This window comes from Thamnophis elegans, chromosome 10 (genome assembly GCF_009769535.1).
Source record: "Thamnophis elegans isolate rThaEle1 chromosome 10, rThaEle1.pri, whole genome shotgun sequence".
NCBI lineage: Eukaryota > Metazoa > Chordata > Lepidosauria > Squamata > Colubridae > Thamnophis > Thamnophis elegans.
The window spans coordinates 15079034-15105996 of record NC_045550.1 but is presented as its reverse complement, the minus strand read 5'-3'; the positions used below and the strand labels follow the sequence as shown (position 1 = coordinate 15105996).

General features: G+C 38.7%; 1 protein-coding gene across 2 annotated transcripts; it reads left to right on the top strand.

The window, feature by feature from the left end:
- The first annotated feature begins 758 nt into the window (after positions 1-758).
- CASP7 (caspase 7) lies at positions 759-26963 on the top strand. 2 transcript variants are annotated; one of them, XM_032225819.1, is made up of 7 exons: positions 759-912; positions 7986-8123; positions 16691-16839; positions 19544-19672; positions 20284-20459; positions 21421-21559; positions 25848-26963. In XM_032225819.1, exons 2-7 carry the CDS (start codon positions 8041-8043, stop codon positions 26099-26101), a joined length of 930 nt encoding a protein of 309 aa, XP_032081710.1. In that variant the 5' UTR covers positions 759-912; positions 7986-8040; the 3' UTR covers positions 26102-26963. The 2 variants fall into 2 exon arrangements, with proteins under 2 accessions (XP_032081710.1, XP_032081709.1); XM_032225818.1 differs by having other exon boundaries at positions 21421-21568.

The window sequence follows — 26963 nt, the reverse complement described above, 5'->3', positions numbered from 1 at the left end:
TACTGAATATCTATTTGTCTTCAGGAATAGTTAGTCCTTAACTTTACCACCACAATTGATCCCATAATTACTGTTGCTAAACAAGACATTTGTTAAGTGACTTTTGCTTCATTTTACGACTTTTCTTGCCACTTGTTAACTGCAGTTAATGATACGGTTATTAAGTGAACCTAGCTTTCCCACTGAGTTTGATAATCAGGAGGTCACAAAAAGGGATAACTTTTTGATTCAGGACACTGAAACCATTATAAATGATTACATGATTTTCAATTGCCAAGAATCTGTCAGAATCTGAATTTTGATCACATGACTATGGGATTCATCAATGGTCCTAAGTGTGCAAAGTGTGAGTGTCACAACTCATTTTTTTCAATGCCGTTGTAACTTTGAACATCTAGATTTAATTATATTTCTTCCCTTAAGAGAACCCTGCCATAGGATCCTACCATAACACCAGGAAGATGATTATCTCCCTTGTTTGCTAATTCGAACTTTACCGCCGAAAAAGCATGTCGCCTTCCTTAACTTGGTCCACTCCAGATATGTGAGGATGACAGAATTGACCATGACTAGACGAAATAGCAGTTTATTCCTAAAAGAGGGGGGGGGGGTCCGGCTGGCGAAAACTGAAATTCAGCTGCTTGGAGCGAGGGGGAAAAGAAAGAATCCCACTGGCCGGGATTGCGGATTGTGAAAACAAACGCTTGTTCCACGCTTAGCCCAAAGGAGGCGCTGTAGAGACTTAGCTGGACCGACCGGGAAGGCGGATCGCTAAATTCAAGTCTCCCCGCGGCAACTTCCTGCGTTGCCGCAGGGAGTAAAGTTTTCTGGCCGTTTAGTTTCGCTTTTGTCTTCGACGTAGCGTTGCGGACACCAGACAAAGCGAGAGGACCCGGGAGCTGTTCGTCGCGGGTAAGTATAGCTTATTTCAAGAGAGAATCTCAATCCCCCCCCCCCCCAAGGCTCTATTCCCACCTCCCTGCTGATTTCTCTGCACTTCGGAAACTCCCTGATAGACGGCGGGCTTTTTTCAAAACTTTTTTTAAAAAACCCTATGCTTAAGTTCTCCTCGTTGTGCTTTAATTCGCTGTTAAACATTTTGGGACCGAGAACTCGGTCGTAAGAACCTCCAACAAATGATGGGATCTTGCAGTCTTTGTTTCCCTCCCTCCCTCCCACCTTGTCGTACTGATTTGTGCCGCGGGTTACTATTTTTGTTTTTAAAAACTTACTGGTGAAATTAGCACCTGTTGCAAGTTCTACATGCCTGATTTGTTTCATGCAGCTAGTCCTCTTCGGTCGGTATCAGATCGTCATTCCAGAAAATAACGCAAGGTGTTCTTTTTCCGTGCTACGGAAAAGGCCGTCTGGGAAACTTCTGCTTGGCCTGGAGTTAGGAAAATGAGAGTTAAAGTACAGTTAGTTCTGTATTTCAGTTTTCCATGCTAAGACGCTTGGGACCAGCTCTTCAGTGTGGTTAAATTGATCTGATCAGTTTAGCCATGGCTGGTTAACTAATCCATGGTTCAATCAATTGATTAGAATTGCACAACAGGAAAAACTATAGGGTATCTACAGTCTGGGTTCATACAAGAAATGTAAACTTTGTGGTTTAGTGTGTTGTAGAACTGCAGTTTCTTGCTCGTCTCCAACTGATGGACAAAGAAACGGCCTGCTTGCTGGAAAAAAAGAGAGAGGGATCTATTATATCATTTCCTCCTATGTTATTAACTGAAGCATTCTTGCTTATTTTCTGATGTGGGGAAAAAAGCTGATAAAGATCAGATGATGAGATTATCCAGGATACATTTTTAAGGTTTCTGGTTAAAATGAAAATAAAAAAAACAGAAGTGAAACAAAAAGTAGATTTTCTGGATGAAAGGAAAAGAAACTCGCTGGGGTTGCTCTTTGCCCAGCCAGTTCTGGGGTCAGGATAGTTTTTCTCTTGTCACAGTCTTCTAATTAAAGGTGGCAAAATCCAAACTGTTCTGCCTGGTATTTAATAGCTGTAAGGCAATACATAGGATAAGGATCTGGGAGAATTGCCTCTGCTGCTTTAGTACTTTGCAACTATTCCATTAGGAAATAAGAGAGTGCTGCAGCAGAAGCTGGGATAATGAAATGATAGATTCTCCTTTCCAAATTGATAAGGGCAGGCAAGATTATGTTTGTAGAAACAGGATAACTCCAAACAAGTTGAGCTATCCCTAGTCTAGCAGATTTTTTGTTTTATGGAGGTATGACTGGAATTATTTAAGTACCTGCAGTTATCCAAGTGATATCTCCATATTGTCTATGGAGATTCTCAATCATCCAGGTCATGGTTGTCCCAAAGGTGTTTTTCAAAACGCAACTGGAATTTCTAGGTTTTTTTCGCCCTTGAAAACATTTTGCTTCACATCCAAGAAGCTTCTTCAGTTGTTATTGAATGATGGAGAATGGAAGGATTTCTATTATTTGCTGTCATCTGAACCACTCTGAAAGTCAAATTGGTCGTTAGCTCTCCAAGAGTTGGTGAGGCCACCTGGGGGTTTATCTGTATTCTCAGGATCACCTGAATCAGAATGCAAATGGCTGTGTAACCTTGATATTGTTGAAAGGGCTGTGTTGTAGACAGGAAATAGGTAACGTCATATGCCTCTCTCTCTGACTGTACAATTTTAAACGTAGATGGTCTCTTTGACCAATGTTCCCTCTAATTTTTTTTCAGTGTGAGCGGAAAAGTATAGTGTTTGAGCAGCACATTTTCATGCCTGAGCACCTGAATTTTTTTCATAGATGTCACCTAAGACAACGAAATCAGTGTTATTTGAAACTCAATTCTACCATGTAAATATCCATTAAGTAAAGAAATCTCCCTATACAGGTAGTCCTCAATCTACGACCATAATTGAGTCCAAAGTTTCTATTGCTAAGTGAGACATTTGTAAAGTGAGTTTTGCCCCATTTTACAACCTTTCTTGCTACAGTTAAGTGAATCACTGCGGTTAAATCAGTTACCTGGTAAGTCAATCTGACTTTCCTGCTGACTTTGCTTGGCAGAAGGTTGCAAAAGGTGACCCCAGGACACTGCAACCATCATAAATATGAGGCAGTTGCCAAAGATCCAAATTTTGATGCTGCAATGATCATAAGTGTGAAGAACAGCTGTAATTCACTTTTTTCAGTGCTGATGTAGCTTTAGTCATTAAGTGAACTGTTGTAAGTTGAGGACTATACTTTCCCCCTTACTATCCAATAGTCTGCAGTGATATTAGCAAGTTATGAATAAATTACCAACTGATGTAGATTAGCAATTGGGGCACTTAAAGAAACAAACAAAGAGGGGAGAGGAGGGAAGGAAGGAAGGGAGGGAGAGGGAGAGAGATACAGAGAGAGACAAAAAAGGAAAGAGGAGAAAGAGGGAAAAAAGGGGAGAGAAGGGCGGGAGGATAAGAAAAAGAGGCAGAAAAAAGAAAGAGAAAGAGAAAAGGAAGAAAGAAGGAAGGAAGGAAAGAAAAAAGGAAGAAAGAAAAGAGGAGAAGAGAAGGAATAGAGGCCAAAAAGCAAACAAGAAAAAGTAGGGAAAAACTTTCACTGGAAAACACTATTTTTCCATCAGCGCAAAACTTTCCTAAACAAGGTTAATTTTCCGGATTTTGACTTTCCGGTCCAGGCGGACCAAGAAGCCTTTATTTTCTTTTTCTTTTCGAGAAATAAAATCCACGGAGCACCAGCTCGACTCCCCCTTCCTGCGAAAAAAACCTCGAGCCCCAATGCTCCGAATGCAGAGGCTGGATTCAGACAACATGTGCAAACCCGGCGTGGGTTTCCATTTGCTTGCGTGGTGAGCGCCTCCCACACACCTGCATCTTGGAAGCGGAGCCAACTGCGGGGAGCCCAGCCAGCCATGGGAGCTTAGCTGACAAACCGCGACGGAAGCCTGCTCTGCACGTCCCAGTTGGCTGCTGCCATTGCTGCTGCCGCCGCTTCTCTCCTCAATAACTTTGATCCAGGAGGGAACGGCCTCCCTGTCAATCAGCCACACGCCGGCGGAGGCAGCCCAATCGTAACCCTAGGCGGCCACATTTCTGTTGGCCAAAGGCCCGCCCTTCTCTGGGTGTGTCCAGGCACTATAATATCCCGGCCCAGCTGACAGAAGCTTCCTAGCCGCCTGCAGACTAAAGTCCATCATGCTAAAGATCACTTCGCGGCAGTTGGAAACTGCTGCGCTGTGTTTTGTTGCCCCCTGCACGGCCGCGCACCTTAGAGGGAACAGTGTCTTTGACCCTCTTTCAAACCATTGGTCCTCTGTGTCCAGAATGTGAACTTTGTTGTCTGACACACCTATTGAATGGGGAAACAAAACAACCACAAAGAAATGCACTAGAGAACACAAGAGATATAACACAAGAGAACAAACCCATCAGGACAAGATTCAGCAGTTCATCTGCATTTGAAAGACAAAGATCACTTTTTTGAAGACAGCAGATTTCACATTCTGAACAGAGAGGACCACTAGTTTGAAAGAGGGGTCAAAGAGGCCATATTCATGTTAAAATTGAACAGCATTTTCTCAACAGAGGGTGAGGGATACAACATCACTTATCATGTCTACAACACAGTCCTTTCAACAGTCCTGTGGAAAGGTATCACCCAGTCCTCTCCCAGAAAAATGAAATATCCTAGGAAATATTGAAATGGCAGAATATTATATTTCCCTGGATGTGAAAAGGAAGAAACATGATTTGAAGAGAGAATAGCTCCCTGCAGCTTCCTGCCCATTCCCCTTTGTCAATGGGCCATTAAGATGTCCAAGCCAGTCCCTTTACATAATAAAAAGTTCTCCCCTTCAGCTCCAGGAGGATGGGATTAAGGCATGATAATATTGGCCCTTTACCCAACTCACTACATGGCATCTGAGAACTCAACCAAACCTGGATTCAAAACACAGCCTAGAGAGTTGCCCCTGCATGGCCCCATGGGAGTCTGACAACCAATCAGAATACAAGATCAAAGGCCAGAGAGGGCATAAAACCAGTGACTCAGCATCTCAGGCTTTGCCTTCTTCTCCACCACCAACATTTAAGCATGTAATCACCTTTTCTGTTCAGGACTCAAGCCATGTGGTCCACCATAAACCATCTTTCCAAGCAGCCTCCATGTCTCCAGTGTCTTTTTCCCCACTTGGAGCCGAACCCAGAAGGACATTTCTTTCAACAATTGGCACCCCAGAGATGGGACTCCAAGCTAGCCTAACCAATGGATATGGCCCAAGTAAGCCTCCCATGCCTGCACAGACCCCTTTGAGTCTGTGGGTGGACTTTACCTTGGCCTTAGCCATTTGGATATAGGTTTTAAAGGGGCTTTGAGTTTGAACTCAAAGGCTGCCTGGAAAGAAGGTGGGTACCTCTAAATTTTAATTCTCTAAATTTTAGTTTTAAAGCATGGCAAAGCATGGGAAATGTGTATATGCCTGCATGTGTGTGAGTGATGAAATCTTTTTCCCAATCACAGCTGGATCTTGGTTCCTCTGTTTTACCAAGACAGCTTGGAAAGTATTAGGGTCAGGCCAGAGCACAGGACTTTCTGTTAGGGAAAGGAGAGTGTGTGTGTGAAAATGGATGGAAAAGTGAATGAAATTTTGTTGTTGTTGTTGCTTTTGTCCTGTGAAAGCAAAAAAGCAAAGGCCCATTGTGCATAAAGAGAGAAGGAGGTGCTGGTACTAACTGCAGAGGGGCAGAGGTCCTCTCAAGATCACGTTTCTGGATCCGGAAAACCTTAGTGGAATTCCCTACGAGGAAAGGGGCCGAATACTTCGTTGAGGGAATCGAAGTCCTTCCCGGAATTTTTTTTCTTCTGAAAACTTATAGCGGGTCACCCGGCTAGGCCAAAGTGAGCCCTACATGTAAAGAGTCATGGGAAGTGTTAGCTCGTGGGTGACAGAAATTTCCCTTGGAGATTTCCTTGAAGCTTGAAACACCAGACACATGCCTGCCTATCTTGGTTGGCATGGAGAGCAAGGGAACTGTGCGGCAAATGGGCTTTGCTGAAAGATAATACAGGAAAACTAATTTGGCTACATAAAGGTACTTTAAAAAAAGGAAAAATGTTGGGGTTTATTTTTTTCTCTTGTCTCTTTGTCTCTTTCTCTGTCTTCTAAGCAACCATGGCGTTTGTTTCTTAAGATTTGTGCCTTCCCTAATTTAACAGATTTGTGGGAATGACTAGGGTGTGTAAACCTGAGAGTTCTCTTCTTCCCCCCCCCTCTTATTTTCTCCTTGTCCTTGTGTATATGTGTGTCTAAGTCTTTGTGCACCCTTGAAGTAATTGTAACAATAAAATGTCTCCCAATCCAAAAAGACAAGAATTTTAAAGTGTTCAAAGAAAGAAAAGAGTAAACTGGCACAACTGCTTGCCCTTCCTCTTCACACTTGCAGTTTTCTTCAAACAATCATACAGTTTGTAGTGTACATAGATTTGCAGAACAATGAGATAAAGGAATATTCCTGAACTTTGTTTTATGATTTATCTCATGGTTACTATGAAATTGTGTGAATGCATCAATACAGTGCATGTTATCTCAGTTTGCAGAGCTTGGATTCATTGAATGAGTTTACCGAAAATGTAAATATTTTAAAATATACAGATTCATACTAAACTCCATTTCATGCTGAATAAACTAAATTATTAATATATATTAAATATAAAACTATCTTTAGTTTTAAAAAAAGCATTTTATTAAAATAAATTTGATAAAAATAGACAAATCCAATTTTTTTTATTTTTTTAAAATTGATTTTACCCATCCTGCACTATAGTAAACCATTAATGTTTAAATCAGCTTGTATCTTGCAAATTACAATATTATTTTTAGAGTGAAATGTGAAAAGTTTCTTACTGAAAAAAATATACAAGAAGTTGATTCAGCAAATAATACTATGGACATGGGGCAGCCCTTGAAGAACATTCGGAGACTTCAGCTGGTCCAGAATGCAGCCGCGTGAGCGATTGTGGGTGCACCCCGGTACACCCACGTCACACCTATCCTCCGCTTGCTGCACTGGCTGCCTATTGGTCTTCGGATACGCTTCAAGGTGCTAGTCGTCACTTATAAAGCCCTTCATGGTATTGGACCTGGGTACTTGAGAGACCGCCTGCTGCCAATTACCTCCAATAGACCCATTAGATCCCACAGATTAGGCCTCCTCCAAATTCCATCTACCGGCCAATGCCGTTTGGCTACTACCCGGAGGAGGGCCTTCTCTGTGGCTGCTCCGGCCCTCTGGAACCAGCTCCCCGTGGAGATTCGGACTATCACCACCCTTCAGGCTTTCCGCAAAGCCCTTAAAACCTGGCTGTTCCGACAGGCCTGGGGCTGATGAGTTCCCCGTCCCCACTCGAATTGTGTGGTTGTTGACTGTTTTTAAATTGTTGTAGTTGTTTTGTCCGTTGTCTTTCCTCTATGTTTGTATCCCCCTCCCCCCCCTTACTTTGGTTTGTGAGCCGCCCTGAGTCCCTCTGGGAATAGGGCAGCATAGAAATGTAATAAATCAAATCAAATCCAATTGTAAATTGCTTTTTTCATGATTTCTTTCTATAACATTCTGAAAATGCTAAAGATTATGAGAACTAAGCAATCCTTCATATTCAATCTCCCAAAATGTTTCAAAGTTCATAAAGGCACAAATATAGCAACTGACCACAGACATTAAAGCGACTTTTCTTGGGAACACAGCAGTATGTTTGGAATTAAAGCGTATACAATTCAATGGAATGTAACTTAAAGCAAGTATGTTCTCTTTACATGCATGTCCTTTTTGTCATTTCTCCAGTGATATTAAATAATAAATAAGGAACAAAGAAATTGGAGTGCAATAATTTTGTAAAATATATTTCAATCTAAATTTGAGTGCAAACGTCTAACCTCTAGATACACTGTTTTTAAAAAAATAGAAATATATCGTTATCTAAAATGATATTAATTGTAAGAATTTTTATTGTAGAGTCTGTTGCTTATCTAAATATTGGTAGAAGATACCAATTCCTGTGTTGCCACTGATGGCTGAAGATACTAAAAATGATTATGCTGATACAATCGATGCAAAACCTTCAAGAACTGATCCATTCTCCATCTTTACAAAGTAAGAAAATAATTTTGAAATAAGAAATCTTTATTACTCTAAAATAGGTATACAAAAAGTTGTAATAATTCATCTGTGGATGAGGTGAACAAATTATTTTGTGACATAGGAATGTTTATGAATATTTTGATCTATTGACAGATAACCACTTCCAAATTTTTTTAAAATTTCTTTTTTGTAAATTAAAACAATTGGTCATTTATGAAAACATTTTAAACTGTATCCATATGACTATGAGGTTCAAATGTAACTTATCCTGAAGTTTTGATAGTTTGAAAGTTTTAATATTTTACCGTTAATCTACTCATGCAATTCCATGTTTATAATGTAGTCTACTATTTCTGATACAGAAAATCATGCTTGATTGAAGAAAAAGTTAAGAACCAACAGAGAATCGTCATTCAGTCTATGTGTCCAGCAGATATTCAATAAGAATTTGGGGATAAATGAACAACAGCTCCTGATCAAATTTTGTATTTAAGATGAGACCATTAGGCTACCATTGGTTTCATTATTGCATTCCAATCTTTGATTGGTATGTAATAAAAATGAAAGTTTATACATCTGCAAGTTTCAAATTCAAAATGCCACTTTCAAACCACTGTTTTTAACCCGAAACATTTTAACACTGAACCATCTTAAATTGAAATAAAACATTTGAAATTCAAAATAGTTTGACTTTGATTTTTTGCAGGCTCAATGAAAATCCCTGCTTAAAGAGAAATGTTTATTATTATCCCCAATTATATATGTGATTTATACAACCTTTCATCTCAGACATTTAAGGAAATAGACTTTAAATTGTCACTAAAAAATTCTTTATGTTTCTGTTCAATGTTTTTAGATAGTGGTTTTAAGATGCTTTCTAACAGGACTTTACAATACTGACTGTAAGCTATCCTGGAAGAAATGTTTATTCTAAAAAGCAGCATGTAAATTCTTAATTTTTTTTTTACTAAAATGGATTTACTTTTTTGGCAGGCATAGCATATGAATTCTTTTATTTTATTCTTTTTATTGTATTTATTATACAATAATCCAAGTCCTACTTTTTAAGATGGGCTCACTGTAGTATAGTGGAATTTCAAACTAGGGTTTCATGTTTATCTGTGCAAATCATTTGAGCAGCTTCAAATCTGTTCCTCAAAGCAGGCAGGTAAAGACTAGGAGTGCATTTTGTTTTGGTGTGAGAGGTTTTCTTGGGGCCCTGTATGCAGTGAAATACAACTTTCCCAACCGATAACAACCACATCAATATGTTTGGATGTTGCAGTTTCCAGCTAACATGGGCATGAAAGAACACTAGCAATCACAACTGGAGGGTGTAAGTGATTCTTATGTGAGTAAGGCTTAAGTGATTCTCTCGTCAGGATTATGTTTTGTTATACCGTATATACTCGAGTATAAGCCGAGTTTTTCAGCCCACTTTTTGGGCTGAAAAAAGCCGGCTCGGCTTATACTCGAGTCTACAACTGGATCCGGCAGTGCTGTTGCCTGTTGGAGGAGGAGGGGATTCCTTCCTGCGAGACCCCGTCCAGAAAAATGCGGGGAGCGGCAGCGGAGCCCCGGGGCTGCTTCTGCTCCATCCGCTGGACTGTTTCCTCGCCTGCCCGCCCGCCCGCTCATTCATTCCGTTTCCTCCCCTGCCTGCCCGCTCGTTCATTCCGTTTCCTAGCCTGCCTGGCCACTCATTCATTCCGTTTCCCTCCCCTGCCTGTCCTCGTTCATTCCATTTCCTAGCCTGCCTGGCCACTTATTCATTCCGTTTCCCTCCCCTGCCTGCCCGCTCGTTCATTCCGTTTCCTAGCCTGCCTGGCCACTTATTCATTCCGTTTCCCTCCCCTGCCTGCCCCCTCGTTCATTCCATTTCCTAGCCTGCCAGGGGAAGGATACTATGAAATCCACATTTCCTCCCCACTACAGGGGTAGGATACTATGAAATCCCCAAATCTCCCCACTCCAGGGGTAGGATACTGCAAAATCCCCAATTCCTCCCCACTCCAGGGGAAGGATACTATGAAATCCCCAAATCCTCCCCACTCCAGGGGAAGGATACTATGAAATCCACATTCCCTCCCCACTACAGGGGTAGGATACTATGAAATCCCCCAAATCCTCCCCACTCCAGGGGAAGGATACTATGAAATCCCCCAAATCCTCCCCACTCCAGGGGAAGGATACTATGAAATCCCCAAATCCTCCCCACTCCAGGGGAAGGATACTATGAAATCCACATTTCCTCCCCACTCCAGGGGTAGGATACTAGGAAATCCCCCAAATCCTCCCCACTCCAGGGGAAGGATACTATGAAATCCACATTCCCTCCCCACTAAAGGGTAGGATACTATGAAATCCCCCAAATCCTCCCCACTCCAGGGGAAGGATACTATGAAATGTACATTTCCTCCCACTCCAGGGGAAGGATACTATGAAATCCCCCAAATCCTCCCCACTCCAGGGGTAGGATACTATGAAATCCACATTCCCTCCCCACTACAGGGGTAGGATACTATGAAATCCCCCAAATCCTCCCCACTCCAGGGGAAGGATACTATGAAATCCCCAATTCCTCCCCACTCCAGGGGAAGGATACTATGAAATCCCCCAAATCCTCCCCACTCCAGGGGAAGGATACTATGAAATCCCCCAAATCCTCCCACTCCAGGGGAAGGATACTATGAAATCCCCCAAATCCTCCCCACTCCAGGGGAAGGATACTATGAAATCCCCCAAATCCTCCCCACTCCAGGGGAAGGATACTATGAAATCCCCCAAATCCTCCCCACTCCAGGGGTAGGATACTATGAAATCCACATTTCCTCCCCACTACAGGGGTAGGATACTATGAAATCCCCCAAATCCTCCCCACTCCAGGGGTAGGATACTGCAAAATCCCCAATTCCTCCCCACTCCAGGGGAAGGATACTATGAAATCCCCAATTCCTCCCCACTCCAGGGGAAGGATACTATGAAATCCCCCAAATCCTCCCCACTCCAGGGGAAGGATACTATGAAATCCACATTTCCTCCCCACTCCAGGGGAAGGATACTATGAAATCCCCCAAATCCTCCCCACTCCAGGGGAAGGATACTATGAAATCCCCCAAATCCTCCCCACTCCAGGGGAAGGATACTATGAAATCCCCCAAATCCTCCCACTCCAGGGGAAGGATACTATGAAATCCCCCAAATCCTCCCCACTCCAGGGGAAGGATACTATGAAATCCCCCAAATCCTCCCCACTCCAGGGGAAGGATACTATGAAATCCACATTTCCTCCCCACTCCAGGGGAAGGATACTATGAAATCCCCCAAATCCTCCCCACTCCAGGGGTACGATACTATGAAATCCACATTTCCTCCCCACTACAGGGGTAGGATACTATGAAATCCCCCAAATCCTCCCCACTCCAGGGGTAGGATACTGCAAAATCCCCAATTCCTCCCCACTCCAGGGGAAGGATACTATGAAATCCCCAATTCCTCCCCACTCCAGGGGAGGAAATAAATATTCAAAAACATTATTGGTATCTATTTTTATTTTTGAAATTTACCGGTAGCTGCTGCATTTCCCATCCTAGGCTTATACTCGAGTCAATAACTTTTCCAGGTTTTTGTGGTAAAATTAGGTGCCTCGGCTTATATTCGGGTCGGCCTATACTCGAGTATATACGGTAACTTAATTTATATTTTCACACAATGATCAATAAACTGACTTCCATTTCATATGTGTGTATCCAAAACCAGGAGAAGATTTTTTGTTGGAAACAGGAACACTATTTAGTATTACCAGCACGGACACGCACTCTGTTGTCAATAAATAGAGAGCATTTTGTCCCATGTATGAGGCGCTTCGTCCTTTTTGTTTTCATTGCTAAAACATGGTTTAACCACATAAGTGATTGAGGGAACTAAAGAAAAGTGGAGTGTGTTTTTGTCTGTTTCTGATAAGAATGTCTCTAGTGAGAGACATGTATTCAAGTGAGATAAAATTCAGTGGGAAGCCTATCCTGATTTCTTCCATTTGAACATTTCACAAAAGCAGGTTTCTTTGTGCAAGATATGGCTTGTAGCAGGGATGGGAAAAGGTAATTAGAAGCTTGGATGGCATGCTTTCTGTACCTGTCTGCATTTCCTTAAATCAGAGATGCTAGAATCAAAACATGAGCCTGACCAATGAGCAGTTACTCACAACTTAGTGTACACACAATTGTGTAATCTCCAAATTACCTTTTCTCTTTCAGATCACTTCCCAATATATTGTTAAAATCTTACTTCAGCACAGATTATAAAACTAAGCCTTACTTTGTTCTTTTTTTAATAACCTATTTCTTCATATATATATATATATATTTTAAAGATTTCAAGTCTAAATGATTAGTCTTAAGCTCGATTCCTTTTTTAAAATAAAAAGGCCATTCATTAAAAAAAAACCTTAGAGATAAAAAAGTGCATAGTTTGTCCACAAGGTGGCAGGCCAATATAATTTTTTTTGGTAAGAATCTTCATATAGTTTTATAAAGATATAAAAATAGTATCACTGTTTTTTATTCTGTCAAGTGTGCCATGCACTAATATATGTTTCTTTAGAATCTCAGCAATGAAATATGGTAAAGGGATATGACAAATGTTCAAATAGGGTTAGGACCAGTTTACATGTACAACAGATTTTGTGTGTCAATTCTCTTAAGTCTCTATATCATACATATGTATGCCCACTATTTTTGCTATTTTGAAATAGATAAGAATGTATGCATAATTTTGTTCAAAAGTCATATTTGATTGGAAACCAGGAGATTGAATTCTAGTCCTGCTTTAGGCATGAAAGTTGACTGGAGGACTTTGGTTACTCTCAGTCCAACTCACCTCACAGGATTGTAGCCGTGAAAAAAATAGGAGGAAGGAGTATTATATGTTCGCTGACTTGAATTACTTATCAAATCATCAGTTATAATACAGGATTAAAATATAATAAATAAAATGCTAATATTCAGAAAAAATAGGGATTTTTTTTTCTTTCTCCCTCTTGAACGGAGCTTTTTTGTTCCCTTTTCCCCTAGCATTTATTTTTGGTTTTTCTATTTCTTTTATCATTTATTATTATTTTCATTTTACTTTGCATATAAAATAATTTATTTGAAAATGGAACAGATCTAAATGAAGTGAAGTAGTTTGTCTCAGTGCAGACAAACATTTGTTTTCAGATAGTGAAATACGTGTCAACGAAGTTGGTAAAAACCAACTATTTTTAAAATGTTTTTTATATTTGTTACACTATATGAACCAAGTGTGTGTTTGTTTGTATATATCAGAAGGTAGGGGTGTGTGTGTGTATATGTATATGTATCTATTTATGTATGTGTGTGTGTATGTATGTGTGTGTGTGTAAAGTTGAAACTTTAACTAAAGATTCAAAAACATTCAAAAATTAAATTATTTCATTTTCATTAATGCTTATCTAGTTCTGTGAGTTAATTATTTACATTTGGTGTTGGTTTTAACATTTTGTTACTTCATGTGTTGTGGGAAAGGCCTAAATTGTTGCACCCTATGATATTTACATCATCATATTGTTTTGGTGGAATATTTACTTTCTTTATATTTGATTATATGAGTTCTCTTTTACCTCTTTCAATCAAAGTCATGCCCCCCACTTGTAGTTAATTAGTTTAATTGTTTTTCAATTGAGATTGAGGTTTGTAAGCAAACAGTTGCAGATAAGTAAAAAAGTGTTATAACATTTTCATATGGCAGAAGGACATAACATGTATTTAACAAGGACATAAATGAATTAATTTATAAGTAACTCTTACAAGTAAGTCCTTTTAGAATGCTAAATGGCCATCTTAGAATTCCCCCAGCCCTTATGATGTTTAATTGTCATTATTCTATATTTTTTTAAATTTTAATCCTAATTTAATTTTTAATGATAACTTTTATCAGTTGTTTTATTTATTGGTTATATTGTATTGTATACCACCAAGTGTTCCTCCTTGAGAGAGATTAGTGGCTTAGAAATATGAAAAAGTAATAAATAAAAAAACAAATAAATTCTATAGTATTGCTTTAAATGTACTGGAAAGGTTCCCCCTCCCCACCCTTTGAATTAGTAAATTGTGAGGGTGAATATTCGAAGTTGGATCGTGGCTTTAAAGGATATATCATCCTGCTTGAAATGTGCAGTGTGGTGCACCTGCCTTTTGTATGCATTCTCCAATTCTAACAACAGTGCAACAATAAAAGAACATTGATGCAAGTACATCTTTTCTGCCTTTCAACTGGAGCAGAAGAGGCTTACATGACCTCAGCTACGTGCTAGGCCATAGTAATGGCCCTTTCAATAGCCTTATAGAAAAGTCCAGTGTGACCTATTGCTGACAGAGACAAATTGTTGAGTCTGTGAACACGCAGTTTGCTTCAGTTTCTGGTGTTGAATGAGCAGGATGAGATACTTGCGTTACTAGAAAAGATAATAACTATCCCTCAGCATAAGGTGGACGTATTTTTCAGATGCAGAGTAGTGTACCACTTGACGAAGAACCAAGGTACCGTTCTTTCTTTTTTCCTATTGACTCGATGGGAGAGGATATATCTTAACATCTATCTAATGTTAGATGTTTAACTATCTAGTATTAAATATTAGTGAAATTTTAAAAGTTTAGAATCGTTTGTTAGACGAATTAAAGAAAGGAACATGTAAAATAAAGCAATAGTCTGATGTTACATTATGTTATTTGTAACATGCATCGGTAATCAAAAAAGGCTGTAAAGTAGATAAAACATATCAAGTAGCAAATTGTGATTTTGATAACAATTGCAGAGGATCAGTATATGGCTTTGGTTGAAAGCCATAAAAGAGGAAACAATAGTTCACTGTAGTCAGTAACAGAAATATTACAGAGGTAACTTTCCTTAAACTTGCATTTGTATTTACTTTTGTAGGCTTTAAACTTATTATTGATTGTTGGAAGACAGTGAAACTTTTTTTCTGTCTTTAAGTAATTGAGCTAACCATTTTTTTAAAAAAATCAGGGATCCTCTTCAATTATTATCATGGTAGTTAATCATTTGGTTTGTCAGATAAATATAGGAAATTCCAAAACGTGTGGCTTGTATATTGTAGATTTCCTTCCTTAATGAACCTTGCCAAACATTATTCATAAAATTTGGGTGATTTCCAGTAATCTAAGTCTGGACTTTACATGGTCCTTAACATACTGTTATTCCAAAATAGGTGAAGAAAATAAGGTAACAAGCTGATCTTCGACAGCTAGTCCTTGAATTCTTAATGGCACCTCTTAGATAAAATGTAACTTCAAATATTCCTGAGATTAAAAAATATATTGATTATCTCAACAAGCGCCAAATTAATGAGATATGTTTATTGGGTGGGATCTTGTTTGAGGCTATCTTGATCTTGTTTGTTGTAGTGGATGTCCTTTGCCAAAGGACTAACAGGGAGATCAGAATTAGGTCTATCCTAGAAACCTTGAGTTGAAAAGAGCCAAATAGGACATTAAGAAATAAAACTTAAAACATCTTTGGCAAGTAGTTGTCAAGCCTCTTCCACTCATTAGTGAAAACCTATTTATTAATTACCTGTCTTGGCAATTGGTTACACTGTTGAATTGGTACTCTTTTTTCCTATCGCACAATAGGAATATATCCTCATGTGTTATAATTCCATTGTTCAATGCCCTACACTCATTTTATAATGGTGATGTGACCAGTATTATTAAAAAGTATACATTTTATGGTGAAGAGACCAATACTGTTAAAAGAGTATACATAAAGAATAAAATAAAATAAAAAATTTAAATTAGATGAATAAAATTTGAATTAGTCAATTACAGAGGTCTTCAAACTTGGCAACTTTAAGACTTGTGGACTTCAACTCCCAGCTATGCTGGCTGGAGAATTCTGGTAATTGAAGTCCACAAGTCTTAAAATTGACAGGTTTTGGGACCCCTAGTCAATGACTATGTTCAATATTGGGTTAACCTTCAAAGGTAACAAACTAGAAAAAATTATGATCAACATTTATTTTGTTAACAGCTGAAACGTACTGTAGAGGTTATCAGTGGGGCCTAGGGTGGGGAATATGTTTAAAGTTATGTAGGACTTATTGTCTAGTTTTCTGATAATTTTTTCATTGCCTGTTCTTCTCTAAACCCTTGCGTGTGTGTGTGTGTGTGTGTGTGTGTGTGTGTGTGTATCAGTAATTTGAATATGTTGAGCCTGAGGAAGTACGCTGTAAACTAAGCCATGTACTATTTAAATCCGTGGCCCTTTTGACAGGTTAAAATGACCTGGAGATTTTGTATGAGTGGTTTTAGTGATGCATAATTCTTGAATGAAGGAATTGTTCCTTTACCTCTGAAGGAAGCTTTGTTTTTTCTCAAGAAGCCATCTTTGGATCCCACTACATTGTGAGTAGTGTACTCATATTTTTGAAAGCCATTTTAATTATATGTTTTTTTAATTTCACTAAACAGATGGGTAACTGTTGGATTGTTTGGAGATCATTTTCATTCTTTCCACAATAACATTTAGCTTTATTTCTACAGAAAAAAGAAGAATGAATTGGAAGGTCAACCAGAAGATTCTTCTGGTAACCAATATCGGATTCTTATCCCTACATTACAATATAATATAGCCTATAAGAAGCTTGGTAAATGCATTATTATAAACAATAAGAACTTTGCAAAAGAAACAGGTACATCTTTATTCTTCTATCCATGTGTTAATTTCTTGTAATAACTTTTTAAAATGTGTGAACTTTTAAAAGTGAATACTATTAATAAGTGGTAATATCACAATGTGCTGATATTGTGGTATCTTGTTTTAATACAAATCTGACATAGATTAAAATAATCCATACGTGGATCTCACTTAATAGCAGTAATCGTAACTGTAATTTCTACTTGCTGAACAATGCAGTAGTGAGATGTGATGTCAGGTGACTACATTGTTTAACAACCGCAGTCCTCTTTCTGTTATTTAGAATTGTGGCTCATTAAGCGAGAACCTCCTTGTGTTTTCCTGCCTGCTCCAGCAAGCAAGCAGTGTCAATGTTAATGCCAGCAGGAAATCACAACCTTGTACTTGTGACTTCCTGCCAGCATTACTTCTTGCAAGTAGTCTGGCAGGCAGATAAGTATCCGCTGGGTGAAACTGCTGCCAGGTGCAAAAAGGTGCATAATGGCTGCGACAGTTCCATGCAAGGCAGGTATGGACTATGTAGTGCAGGCAATAGATTTATTTTTTAATGTTTATTTATTTAGAGAATTTATATGGCCTCGTTCAATGACTCTGGGAGTCTTACAAAAAATAAAACTCCATAACCAAAGAGTAAAAACAGCTCTCCACCCACTGGTGAAACAAGCCACTTGAACTCGCTCTAGGTTCCCCAAACTGGTTAGTAAAACCAGGTCTTCAGATCCTTGCAAAAGAGTGTCAAAGTAGGGGTCACTCTAATCTCTGAGGACATGGTGTTTCAAAGGAAGGTAACCACCACAGAAAAGATCCTTCTTTTGAGATCCACCAGATGTATCTCCTTAAGAGAGGGGAATTGCAACATTCCTTGTCTCCTCTCTGTAGCGAGTCAGGTGGATGGACCCAAGTAGAGACGGTCCCTCTAATAACCTGGTCCCGATCCATATTGGGCTTTAAATGTGACAACCAACATTTTGAATTGTATCCAGAGCAAATCTGCAGCCAGATGCTGCAGAAGGACATGTACCAGGGCCGGATTTTCCTATAGGCTAACTAGGCTTCAGCCTAGGGCCTCAAGATCAAGAGGGGCCTACATTCAAATTGTTAGCAAAATTAAAATTACACTATTCTAAAAACAATGAACACTAAAACACTGAACTGAAAATAAGGAGAAATTCTATGCATATGACTAATAAACAAACATAAAAATGTATTGGTTAAGATCGTTCCAGCACCGCGGCAGTTGGGGAGCCCGCTCACGTTCCCGGCACCGGCGGTCGGGCGAGAGGCGCGGCCGCTCCCAGTAGCCGCCCTGTCGACGCAGAGCCCACCAGCGGCCAGGCAGGTGAGGGCGAGGGGGCCGAGCCGGGCAGCTGAGCGCAGCAGGGGAGGCGGCTGGCCTCTCTGCCTTTGCCGCAGAGCAGAGCCACCCTCCGTCGGGAGGCCAGCTATATATATTGATATATATTGATATATATCACAGTAATGATGTATTTTATTGTCTCTCATGTAATTTACAAACTTAAAAATGGGAGGTGAAAGGGCCTCATAAGTGGAATAGCCTAGGGCCTCTTTTCATCTAAATCCGGCCCATGTCATGTACTATGCAACAGTACATGATCCTCAGACCTTTACTTTGTTGAGTGCATTGTAACTTCAAATGCTTACTAGTTTGTTGCGGTTGTTAACCAAAAATACTTGTATTGGGCTATAGAAGGCTTTTTTAATGAAAAAAATACAGTAAACGTCACTTTTGGAGACTGGGGGAACTTATATCTATCAAAAAACAAATCTCTGTTAAATCTAAGTATACATAAATGTATAAATATCGAGTATTTTCTAAACAACTGAACTTGTTCGGGTTTGTTTGTTTTTTGAGAGGGGTGATAGTTTAAATTCAAATTGTAATCCATTCTATTCATTGTCGCTTTCAGAATTATTATTCTGCCTCCACCAGGCTGTTAAAAAGGATTGCAGTAAATTATTGGGCGGGGGAGGGGTGCCATTAATACCTGTACATCTTTTTTGTAGCCATCTAACAGTCAAATAGATAATTGTAGTCTAGCATGGTAGCCATAATTAAAATCTTTTTGTTTACAAAACTCTCCAGTTTTGAAAATTTATTTTTATATACCAAGTACCTCTTTTGGAGGAGTTTTTATGTTTTCATTATAATGTACATTTCCTAATTTACTTTTGGAGGTTTTGTTCTTCTGTTTGTTTCAATGCATTTTAAAGTAATTCTTATTTACCTATTTTAATTATAGGTGACCATGATTAGTCACAATTACCATGCATACAAAATTCTCGTTACTGGCTCATCCCTTTCACTACAGTTACTTGCCACTATAGAAAAGTAAATAATTTGTGCTTCAGCAAATATTAGACAAACGATTATGTGCATCCTATTCAGAACTATAGATTATAAAACTACTTTGTGTGTGTGTGTCTCTCTTATTTTCTTTCGACCCCCAAAATAAGTGCTTGGCCTTATTTTTGGGGAGGTCTTATTATTTTTGAGGTGCAGGAGGCAACGAGCATGGTCACCTCATGGCTGCTGCTGTGTTGCAATATTTTGGGGGAGGGCTTATTTTAGCACATGCGCTCAAAAGCCCGATTGGGCTTATTATCTGGGGAGGTCTTATTTTCAGGGAAATATTATTATTTCACACATCCAGTTGTGACATTCATTTGTTTTGATTCAGGGATGTTTACACGAAATGGTACCGACAAAGATGCTGGTGACTTACAAAAATGTTTTCGGGACATTGGTTTTGAGGTTCTCATCCATAATGATCTCAGCTGTAATAAAATGAGGGAAGTTCTTGGTGAAGGTACTGTTGTTGTTGTTTTTTAACTTGACTCTTAACTATTATCTTTAAAAAATAGTTTGGAGAAGTTTTTTCTAAGTTGATGCCAACCAGACACATTAGGATAACTATGAAAAATGCTTAACCAGGTGTCTGGGAATTCCAAAAATTCCAACACGTGGGCACAGAATGAGAAAAAGAATAATAAATCAAATATCATCTTCCTTCCTTGGAGGAATCTTCAAATTGTATACCAATTTCAGCACTTGAAATGTTTTAAGATTATTTATTGTTAAAATGATGGGCCTGTTTTTATACACAGAAAAATGCCCTTTTTAATTTTTATTGCTAAGTAGAGCTGAGTGACATGTTCATTTGAGCTGTGGTGGCGCAGTGGTTAGAATATAATACTGCAGGCTACTTCTGCTGACTGCCAGTAGTTCAGCAGTTTGAATCTCACCAGGTTCAAGGTTGACTGAGCCTTCCATCCTTCCAAGGTTGGTAAAATGAGGACCCAGATTGTTGGGGAAATACACTGACTAAACCGCTTAGAGGAAGCTGAAAAGTACTGTGAAGCGCTATGTAAGTCTAAGTGCTATTGATATTTAATGATGGAACATGTGATTGATTTGTAGTTGCCAATGAAGATCACAGTGAAGCTGCTTGTTTTTCCTGCATCTTATTAAGCCATGGAGATGAAGGCCTTATCTATGGCACAGATGCATTCATGGCAATCAAGGATTTGACGACACTTTTCAGAGGAGACAGATGCCAAAGCCTAATTGGAAAACCCAAATTGTTCTTTATTCAGGTAAGAAGGCGTTTGCTGATTTTAATTCTTAAAGGATAGAATGTTTATCAAAACAAAGTTGGAAATAGATTTATTTATTTATTTATTTATTTATGTTAAAACAACACTAAAACTGCAAGCAAAAAGGGTTCAAAATTCATAGACATTTTCTTGTGAAATATAACATAACGTACATTTGTGATCTTTGAAGAAAATCTGGGCTGTCGTCATCATTCCTTGAAAAGTCTAAATCTTTTCTTTTTTTGTACTGTGCGTGCCATAACTGATTGTTCTCCTTTTACCCTTTTGTGCGATGCAGTGGCCCATTGTTCTATATTTCTCAGTGTGGGGAAGGATACTAAGCTTAGCTGGCCAAGATTAATTTTGTTGACATATATGAGGTCTAATCCTATCAATGAGAATTATGCTAGATGGACCAGTAATTTGGTTTGTTTATAGGAAGCTTCACATCTCAAGTTCAATTGCCAAATCTGTGCAGCTCTATCTCTCAAGACCTTCTCCTCTCATTGTTTGTGACACGACTTTCTCTTCGTTAGTATGTATTTTTGCTAGCCCAGGGACAAATATATCTCCCAAAACTAGGTGTGAGTATAATTTTGGATACTTTATGAATAATAAATCATATGCCCATTAGCTACAGCTTTGCCTTTTCTGTATAGTCTAGTAATTGAAATGCAGCTGGAACATTTAGGCTGCAGCCTTCAGTCTTAAAGCATTTTTGATGGAACTCTTCACTGTTTATCAGTGGTAAAAGCCATTAATGTACACTATATCACTTCAGTGGTTATCCAGGTGGAATTCGTTAATGTACAGTATTTAATTTTACAAACTAAGTATTTCTTCAGTCACCACCATGAATCAGCTAGAGAACTAGCTATCATAATGTGTTACGATTTTTGTTTACTATGTGCCATTTATGCGTAACAAGAATTATGCCGACTATTTAATATTATGGTTTCAGGCATGTCGTGGTTCTGAATTTGATGATGGGATTCAGACAGATTCAGGCTCTTCAAATGACACCCTGGAAATGGATGCCAATCCAAGATACAAGATTCCAGTTGAAGCAGATTTTTTGTATGCATATTCCACTGTACCAGGTACACTTGGTGAGAAAAAAAGTAACAATTTGATATAGGATGAGTCAGATGTAAAGTGTGACAAAATGTAGCCATTTGAATAGAGGCTATTTTTGGAGGGAACATGTTTTTTTACAGTGAATTTCAGCAGGAAATGCTACATATTAGTGATCATTACGCATCTAGTGGGTATTGAATGATGTGTGCTAAGACAATAAGGGAGGTGATTATATAATTGGGGCAGGTTTCTTATCTCACAACTATATAAATAGGAAAAACTAGCCTCTCAGCAGTTCTGTCCCTAAACTTGTGCAGTCTCAGGCACGTACAAATGTGAATGAAAGAGATAATGGTAAGATACAGTGTTGGGTTTCGGATCCCTTCGCAACCGGTACGAAAGGGCCAGATGTCCACCACGGGCACTCGTGCTGTGCACGCATGCACACCCACCTCCCTGTAATGTTCCAGCTGCTTGGCGGAGGTCACACAAGCACCTTACGCTGTGCACAAATGGCCTGGTTAGCTCAAATAGAGGTTTAGGAACTAGGGTGGGCAGGCTCTCCAAAGCACCATTCCAATAGGGTAGCCGCTGCTCCCATCTGACACCAGTATGCCCATACAGGGCGTACTGCCCGGAACCCACCACTGGTAGAATAATGAAAAGTGTGTATACTCTGTTGCAAATTCTTCAGTTCTTCCTTAACTTCAACACATATTTTTCATCGGGATCTTCGATCTTTTGTGCAAGTCCAGTAAAATACACAACTTCTTTACCAAGCTGATGGCAAGTAAAGCAACCTCACCCATGCTGATAAAAAGCATCTTTCAGTAGGGCTACATACTTCTGCCAAATATCATGTATGTAGTCCTAAGCTTGCAACCGCTAAGTCATACGATTGTTTAGTGAATCAAGTGATGATCATGAGAACAAAGACTGGTCATCAGACAGTTCAATACCATCATAATTTCAAATGGCGCTAGATGAAGGATCATAAGTCAAGAACTACCAGGAATACAAATAAATAAATGGAGGGCTGCCATGATTGATTAGTATATGTTCATCAGTGGTCCTGAAAGGGTCCTTGATGAACTCAGAAGCATGTTCTAAGGAACCATCTCATACAGAAGTGAAAATTCTGTTTTTTGTTTACATGGCTCATATCCATTAATTGGATTATTTTTAATTATTTTTTTCTCTCAAGCTAGTTGTAAAAATGTTGATATTTTTATCATATTTATAAATTTATTCCACAAGTTAATTATCATATATTCTAAATATGAATATTATGAAACTAAAATCATGATATTCATCATATAAGAAAATCAGTCTCTTTCAAAATAACTTTCATATCTTAACCTTCACATTTATAATTTTAGAAAATGTTCTAGTTATTAAAAAATCTTTTTTAAAAAAAAAATTTTTAGAAATTTCTTTTCTGTGTGATATACCATATTTTTGGAGTATAAGACGCAACTAGGTTTTGAAGAGTAAATTTTTTAAAAAAAGTTTTTGCACTCTGCAAACCTCCCCAAAACGGCCCGTTTTTTGCAAAAAATGGACCCATTTTATTTCACAAAAAGGGCATGGACAGCCTTTAGGAGACTTGTAGAGTGCTCCTGGGGGTGGGAGGGGGCAAAATTGAGCAAAAAAACATCCATTTTTTGCTCATTTCTTCCCTCTCCAGCCCCCAGGAGCTTTCTTAAAGCCGCCTAAAAGCTATGCGCGGCCATTTTGGTGAAGGGGCGGGGTTTCAGGAGGCAAAAAATGCTATATTCAGGGTATAAAACACACCCAGGTTTTAGCCTCTTTTTTGAGGGAAAAGGGTGCGTCTTATACTCCAAAAAATACAATATATCCCAGAGACGATTTATTTCCCACAATTGTAATGCGTTATTACATATAGAAAGGATATAATTTTTCCTTGTACTTTTTATTAATTTATTCAATCAATTTATAAGCTGCCTCCATCAACAAAGTGATTCAAGGGGTGATAAACAATACCATAAATATTTTAAAATATGGCAAAGAAAATGGAAACGCATAACAAACACAATGCAGTGCATTAGAGAAGAAAATACTATAAATAACAAGGGATTGAAATGTCCAATATCAGTATCAGTAAGAAGTCACAAAACACTGTGGCAGGGCCTACTGTAAATCCAATTCTAAGACTTTCCTATGGTAATAGATGGATCAGAGGCATGCAGACTTTATTCCAAAGAGTATAGGTGGCCACAGAAAGCCAAAGTAGATAGTGTTCCATGGGATATGGAGCATTCCAGTCTCACTAAATCTATGTAGCATGTAGTTTCACATGTATGGGCTATAAAACATGTACACGTGGTCATTGCAACCAGTCATCACTTTGCATTTATTGCTTGAAGTTTGTAAAGCAAAAGAAAGTTGAAGTAAAATCATAAGCACAATTGAGGTTTCACTTAGCGACCATTTTGTTTAACAACCGCCTGCCCAAATTGTGGTCTGTAAATGAGCACTAACTCTATTCACCAAAATCTTGAGAGACACTTGGAATCAGTATTTCTGTCTTCCAGTTTAGTCCTATTCTACCTTTGGATTTATTGGATGAGATAGCTAAATTTACTATACAGGTAAAACTCGAAAAATTAGAATATCATGCAAAAGTTCATTTATTTCAGTAATGTAACTTAAAAGGTGAAACTAATATATGAGATAAGACTCATTACATGCAAAGCAAGATAGTTCAAGATGTTATTTGTCATAATTGTGATGATTATGGCTTACAGCTCATGAAAACCCCAAATCCACCATCTCAGAAAATTAGAATATAACATGCAATCAATAAAATAAGGATTGTACATAGAACAATATCGGACCTCTGAAAAGTATAAGCATGCATATGCACTCAGTACTTGGTTTGGGCCCCTTTTGCAGCCGTTACTGCCTCAATGCGGCATGACAGAGAAGCTATCATCCTGTGGCACTGCTGAGGTGTTATGGAAGACCAGGATGCTTCAATAGCGGCCTTCAGTCTTCTGCATTGTTCGGTCTCATGTGTCTCATCTTTCGCTTGGCAATTCCCCATAGATTCTCTATGGGATTCAGGTCAGGCGAATTTGCTGGCCAATCAAACACAGTAATCCCACGGTCATTGAACCAGATTTTGGTGCTTTTGACAATGTGGGCAGGTGCCAAGTCCTGCTGGAAAATGAAGTCAGTAGCCCCATAAAGCTCGTCTGCGGAAGGAAGCATGAAGTGCTCCAAAATCGCCTAGTAGACGGCTGTGTTGACCCTGGACTTAATGAAGCACAGTGGACCAAAACCAGCAGATGACATGGCTCCCCAAATCAACACAGACTGGAAACTTCACACTGGACTTCAAACATCTTGCAGTGTGTGCCTCTCCATTCTTCCTCCATACTCTGGGTCCTTGGTTTCCAAATGAGATGCAAAAGTTGTTCTCATCAGAAAAGAGGACTTTGGATCACTGAGCAACAGACCAGGTCTGTTTTTCTTTAGCCCAGGTAAGACGCTTCTGACGTTGTTCGTTGTTCAGAAGCGGCTTGACAAGAGGAATACAACATTTGAAGCCCATGTCTAGGATCCGTCTGTGTGTGGTGGCTCTTGATGCACTGATTCCAGCCTCAGTCCACTCCTTGTGAAAGTCCCCAACACTTTTGAATGACCTTTTCCTGACAATCCTCTCCAGGTTGCGGTCATCCCTGCTGCTTGTGCACCTTTTTCTTCCACACACTTCCCTTCCACATAATTTTCTATTAATGTGCTTTGATGTGGCACTTTGGGAACATCCAACTTCTTTTGCAATTACCTTTTGAGGCTTTCCCTCCTTATGGAGGGTGTCAATTATGTTTTTCTGCACAACTGTCAGATCAGCAGTCTTTTCCATGATTGTGATTCCTACTGAACCAGACTGAGATACCATTTAAAGGCTCAGGAACCCTTTGCAGGTGTTATGGCTTAAATTAGCTGATTAGAAAGGGACACTTTGATCCTAGAATATTGCACCTTTTCACAATATTCTAATTTTCTGAGGTGGTGGATTTGAGGTTTTCGTGAGCTGTAAGACATAATCATCACAATTATGACAAATCACGGCTTGAACTATCTTGCTTTGCATGTAATGAGTCTATCTCATATATTTCACCTTTTAAGTTGCATTACTGAAATAAATGATCTTTTGCATGATATTCTAATTTTTTGAATTTCACCTGTATAAATTTGAACTGTGTTAAATTCTGTATTTTACCCTTTCTGACTTTAAAAGACAAATCTGTCATTAAAGTACAATTTCCCTATTCTTTCTTCTAGGTTACTATTCCTGGAGGAATCCAGGGAAAGGATCCTGGTTTGTGCAGTCTCTTTGCTCAGTGCTGAATGAGTATGGCAAACGTCTGGATATCCTGCAGATTCTGACCCTGGTTAATTACAAAGTAGCAAGAAACTATGAATCTCAGTCTGATGACCCACGCTTCTGCATGAAGAAGCAGGTTCCTTGTGTGGTATCCATGCTAACCAAAGAACTTTATTTCCATAAATCGATTCCGCCAGCACCGCAAATTTAAAATACATAATGCATTATAACTTCCAATACATTTTTAATCTAAGCTGTTCCAGCAAAAGGCAATCATAGATCTAGAGTTAAAATTGATACAGGGAATTTAAAATACACAATACCAGGATTACCTCAGTCGATTAATATATTGATTTTCACACCGCCACATGTTTCTTTATTGTTGGAGGTGCCTATTCCTTGTTTCTATTTTTACTGGGAGCAATCACAAAATTTCTCTGGAGTCTTGCTTTCCCCGTCATAGAAATAGCTCATTTTTCCTCTATTAATTTTTTTTTAGGTTTATCATTAATTTATAAGAATAATTGTATATATATTTGTCAAATATCTCCAGTGACATCTGCAAAAAAAAAAGCATTAGCAAAGTTCATTTGATGTTTAGTGATAAAATGGTTTGAGAAATCATCTAAGGGTGCTTAAACGCTCTTTTTCATCCTAGTCTACATATAGAATCACTAGGTGGGATTCATATTTACTCTTATAAATCATTATTTTGCATACCTCTTGATTTCCTTATTATAAATTTAAACTCCATAATTTCAGTGGGTAAAACAGCTGTTAATTTAAGTAACTCCCTGTTCTCTTCCTTATTTTGGCAAACAGTTTTTATAAATGTAAGGTACATATGAATTGCTTATTTTTACCCTGAATGAAAAAAATGCTCCTGGTCCTTTTTTGCGATCAATGAACAATAAATACAATGTATAATCTATTCTACACCAAAGTAATTTTGTATCAAAGACATTTGGTAGTACATTTATGTAGTATATAAATAGAACAATATTATAGGTTGTTGATTTGTTCAATGCATAAGTCTACAAAGCAAGTAAAAGAATAGAAAATTATTTCTAAGA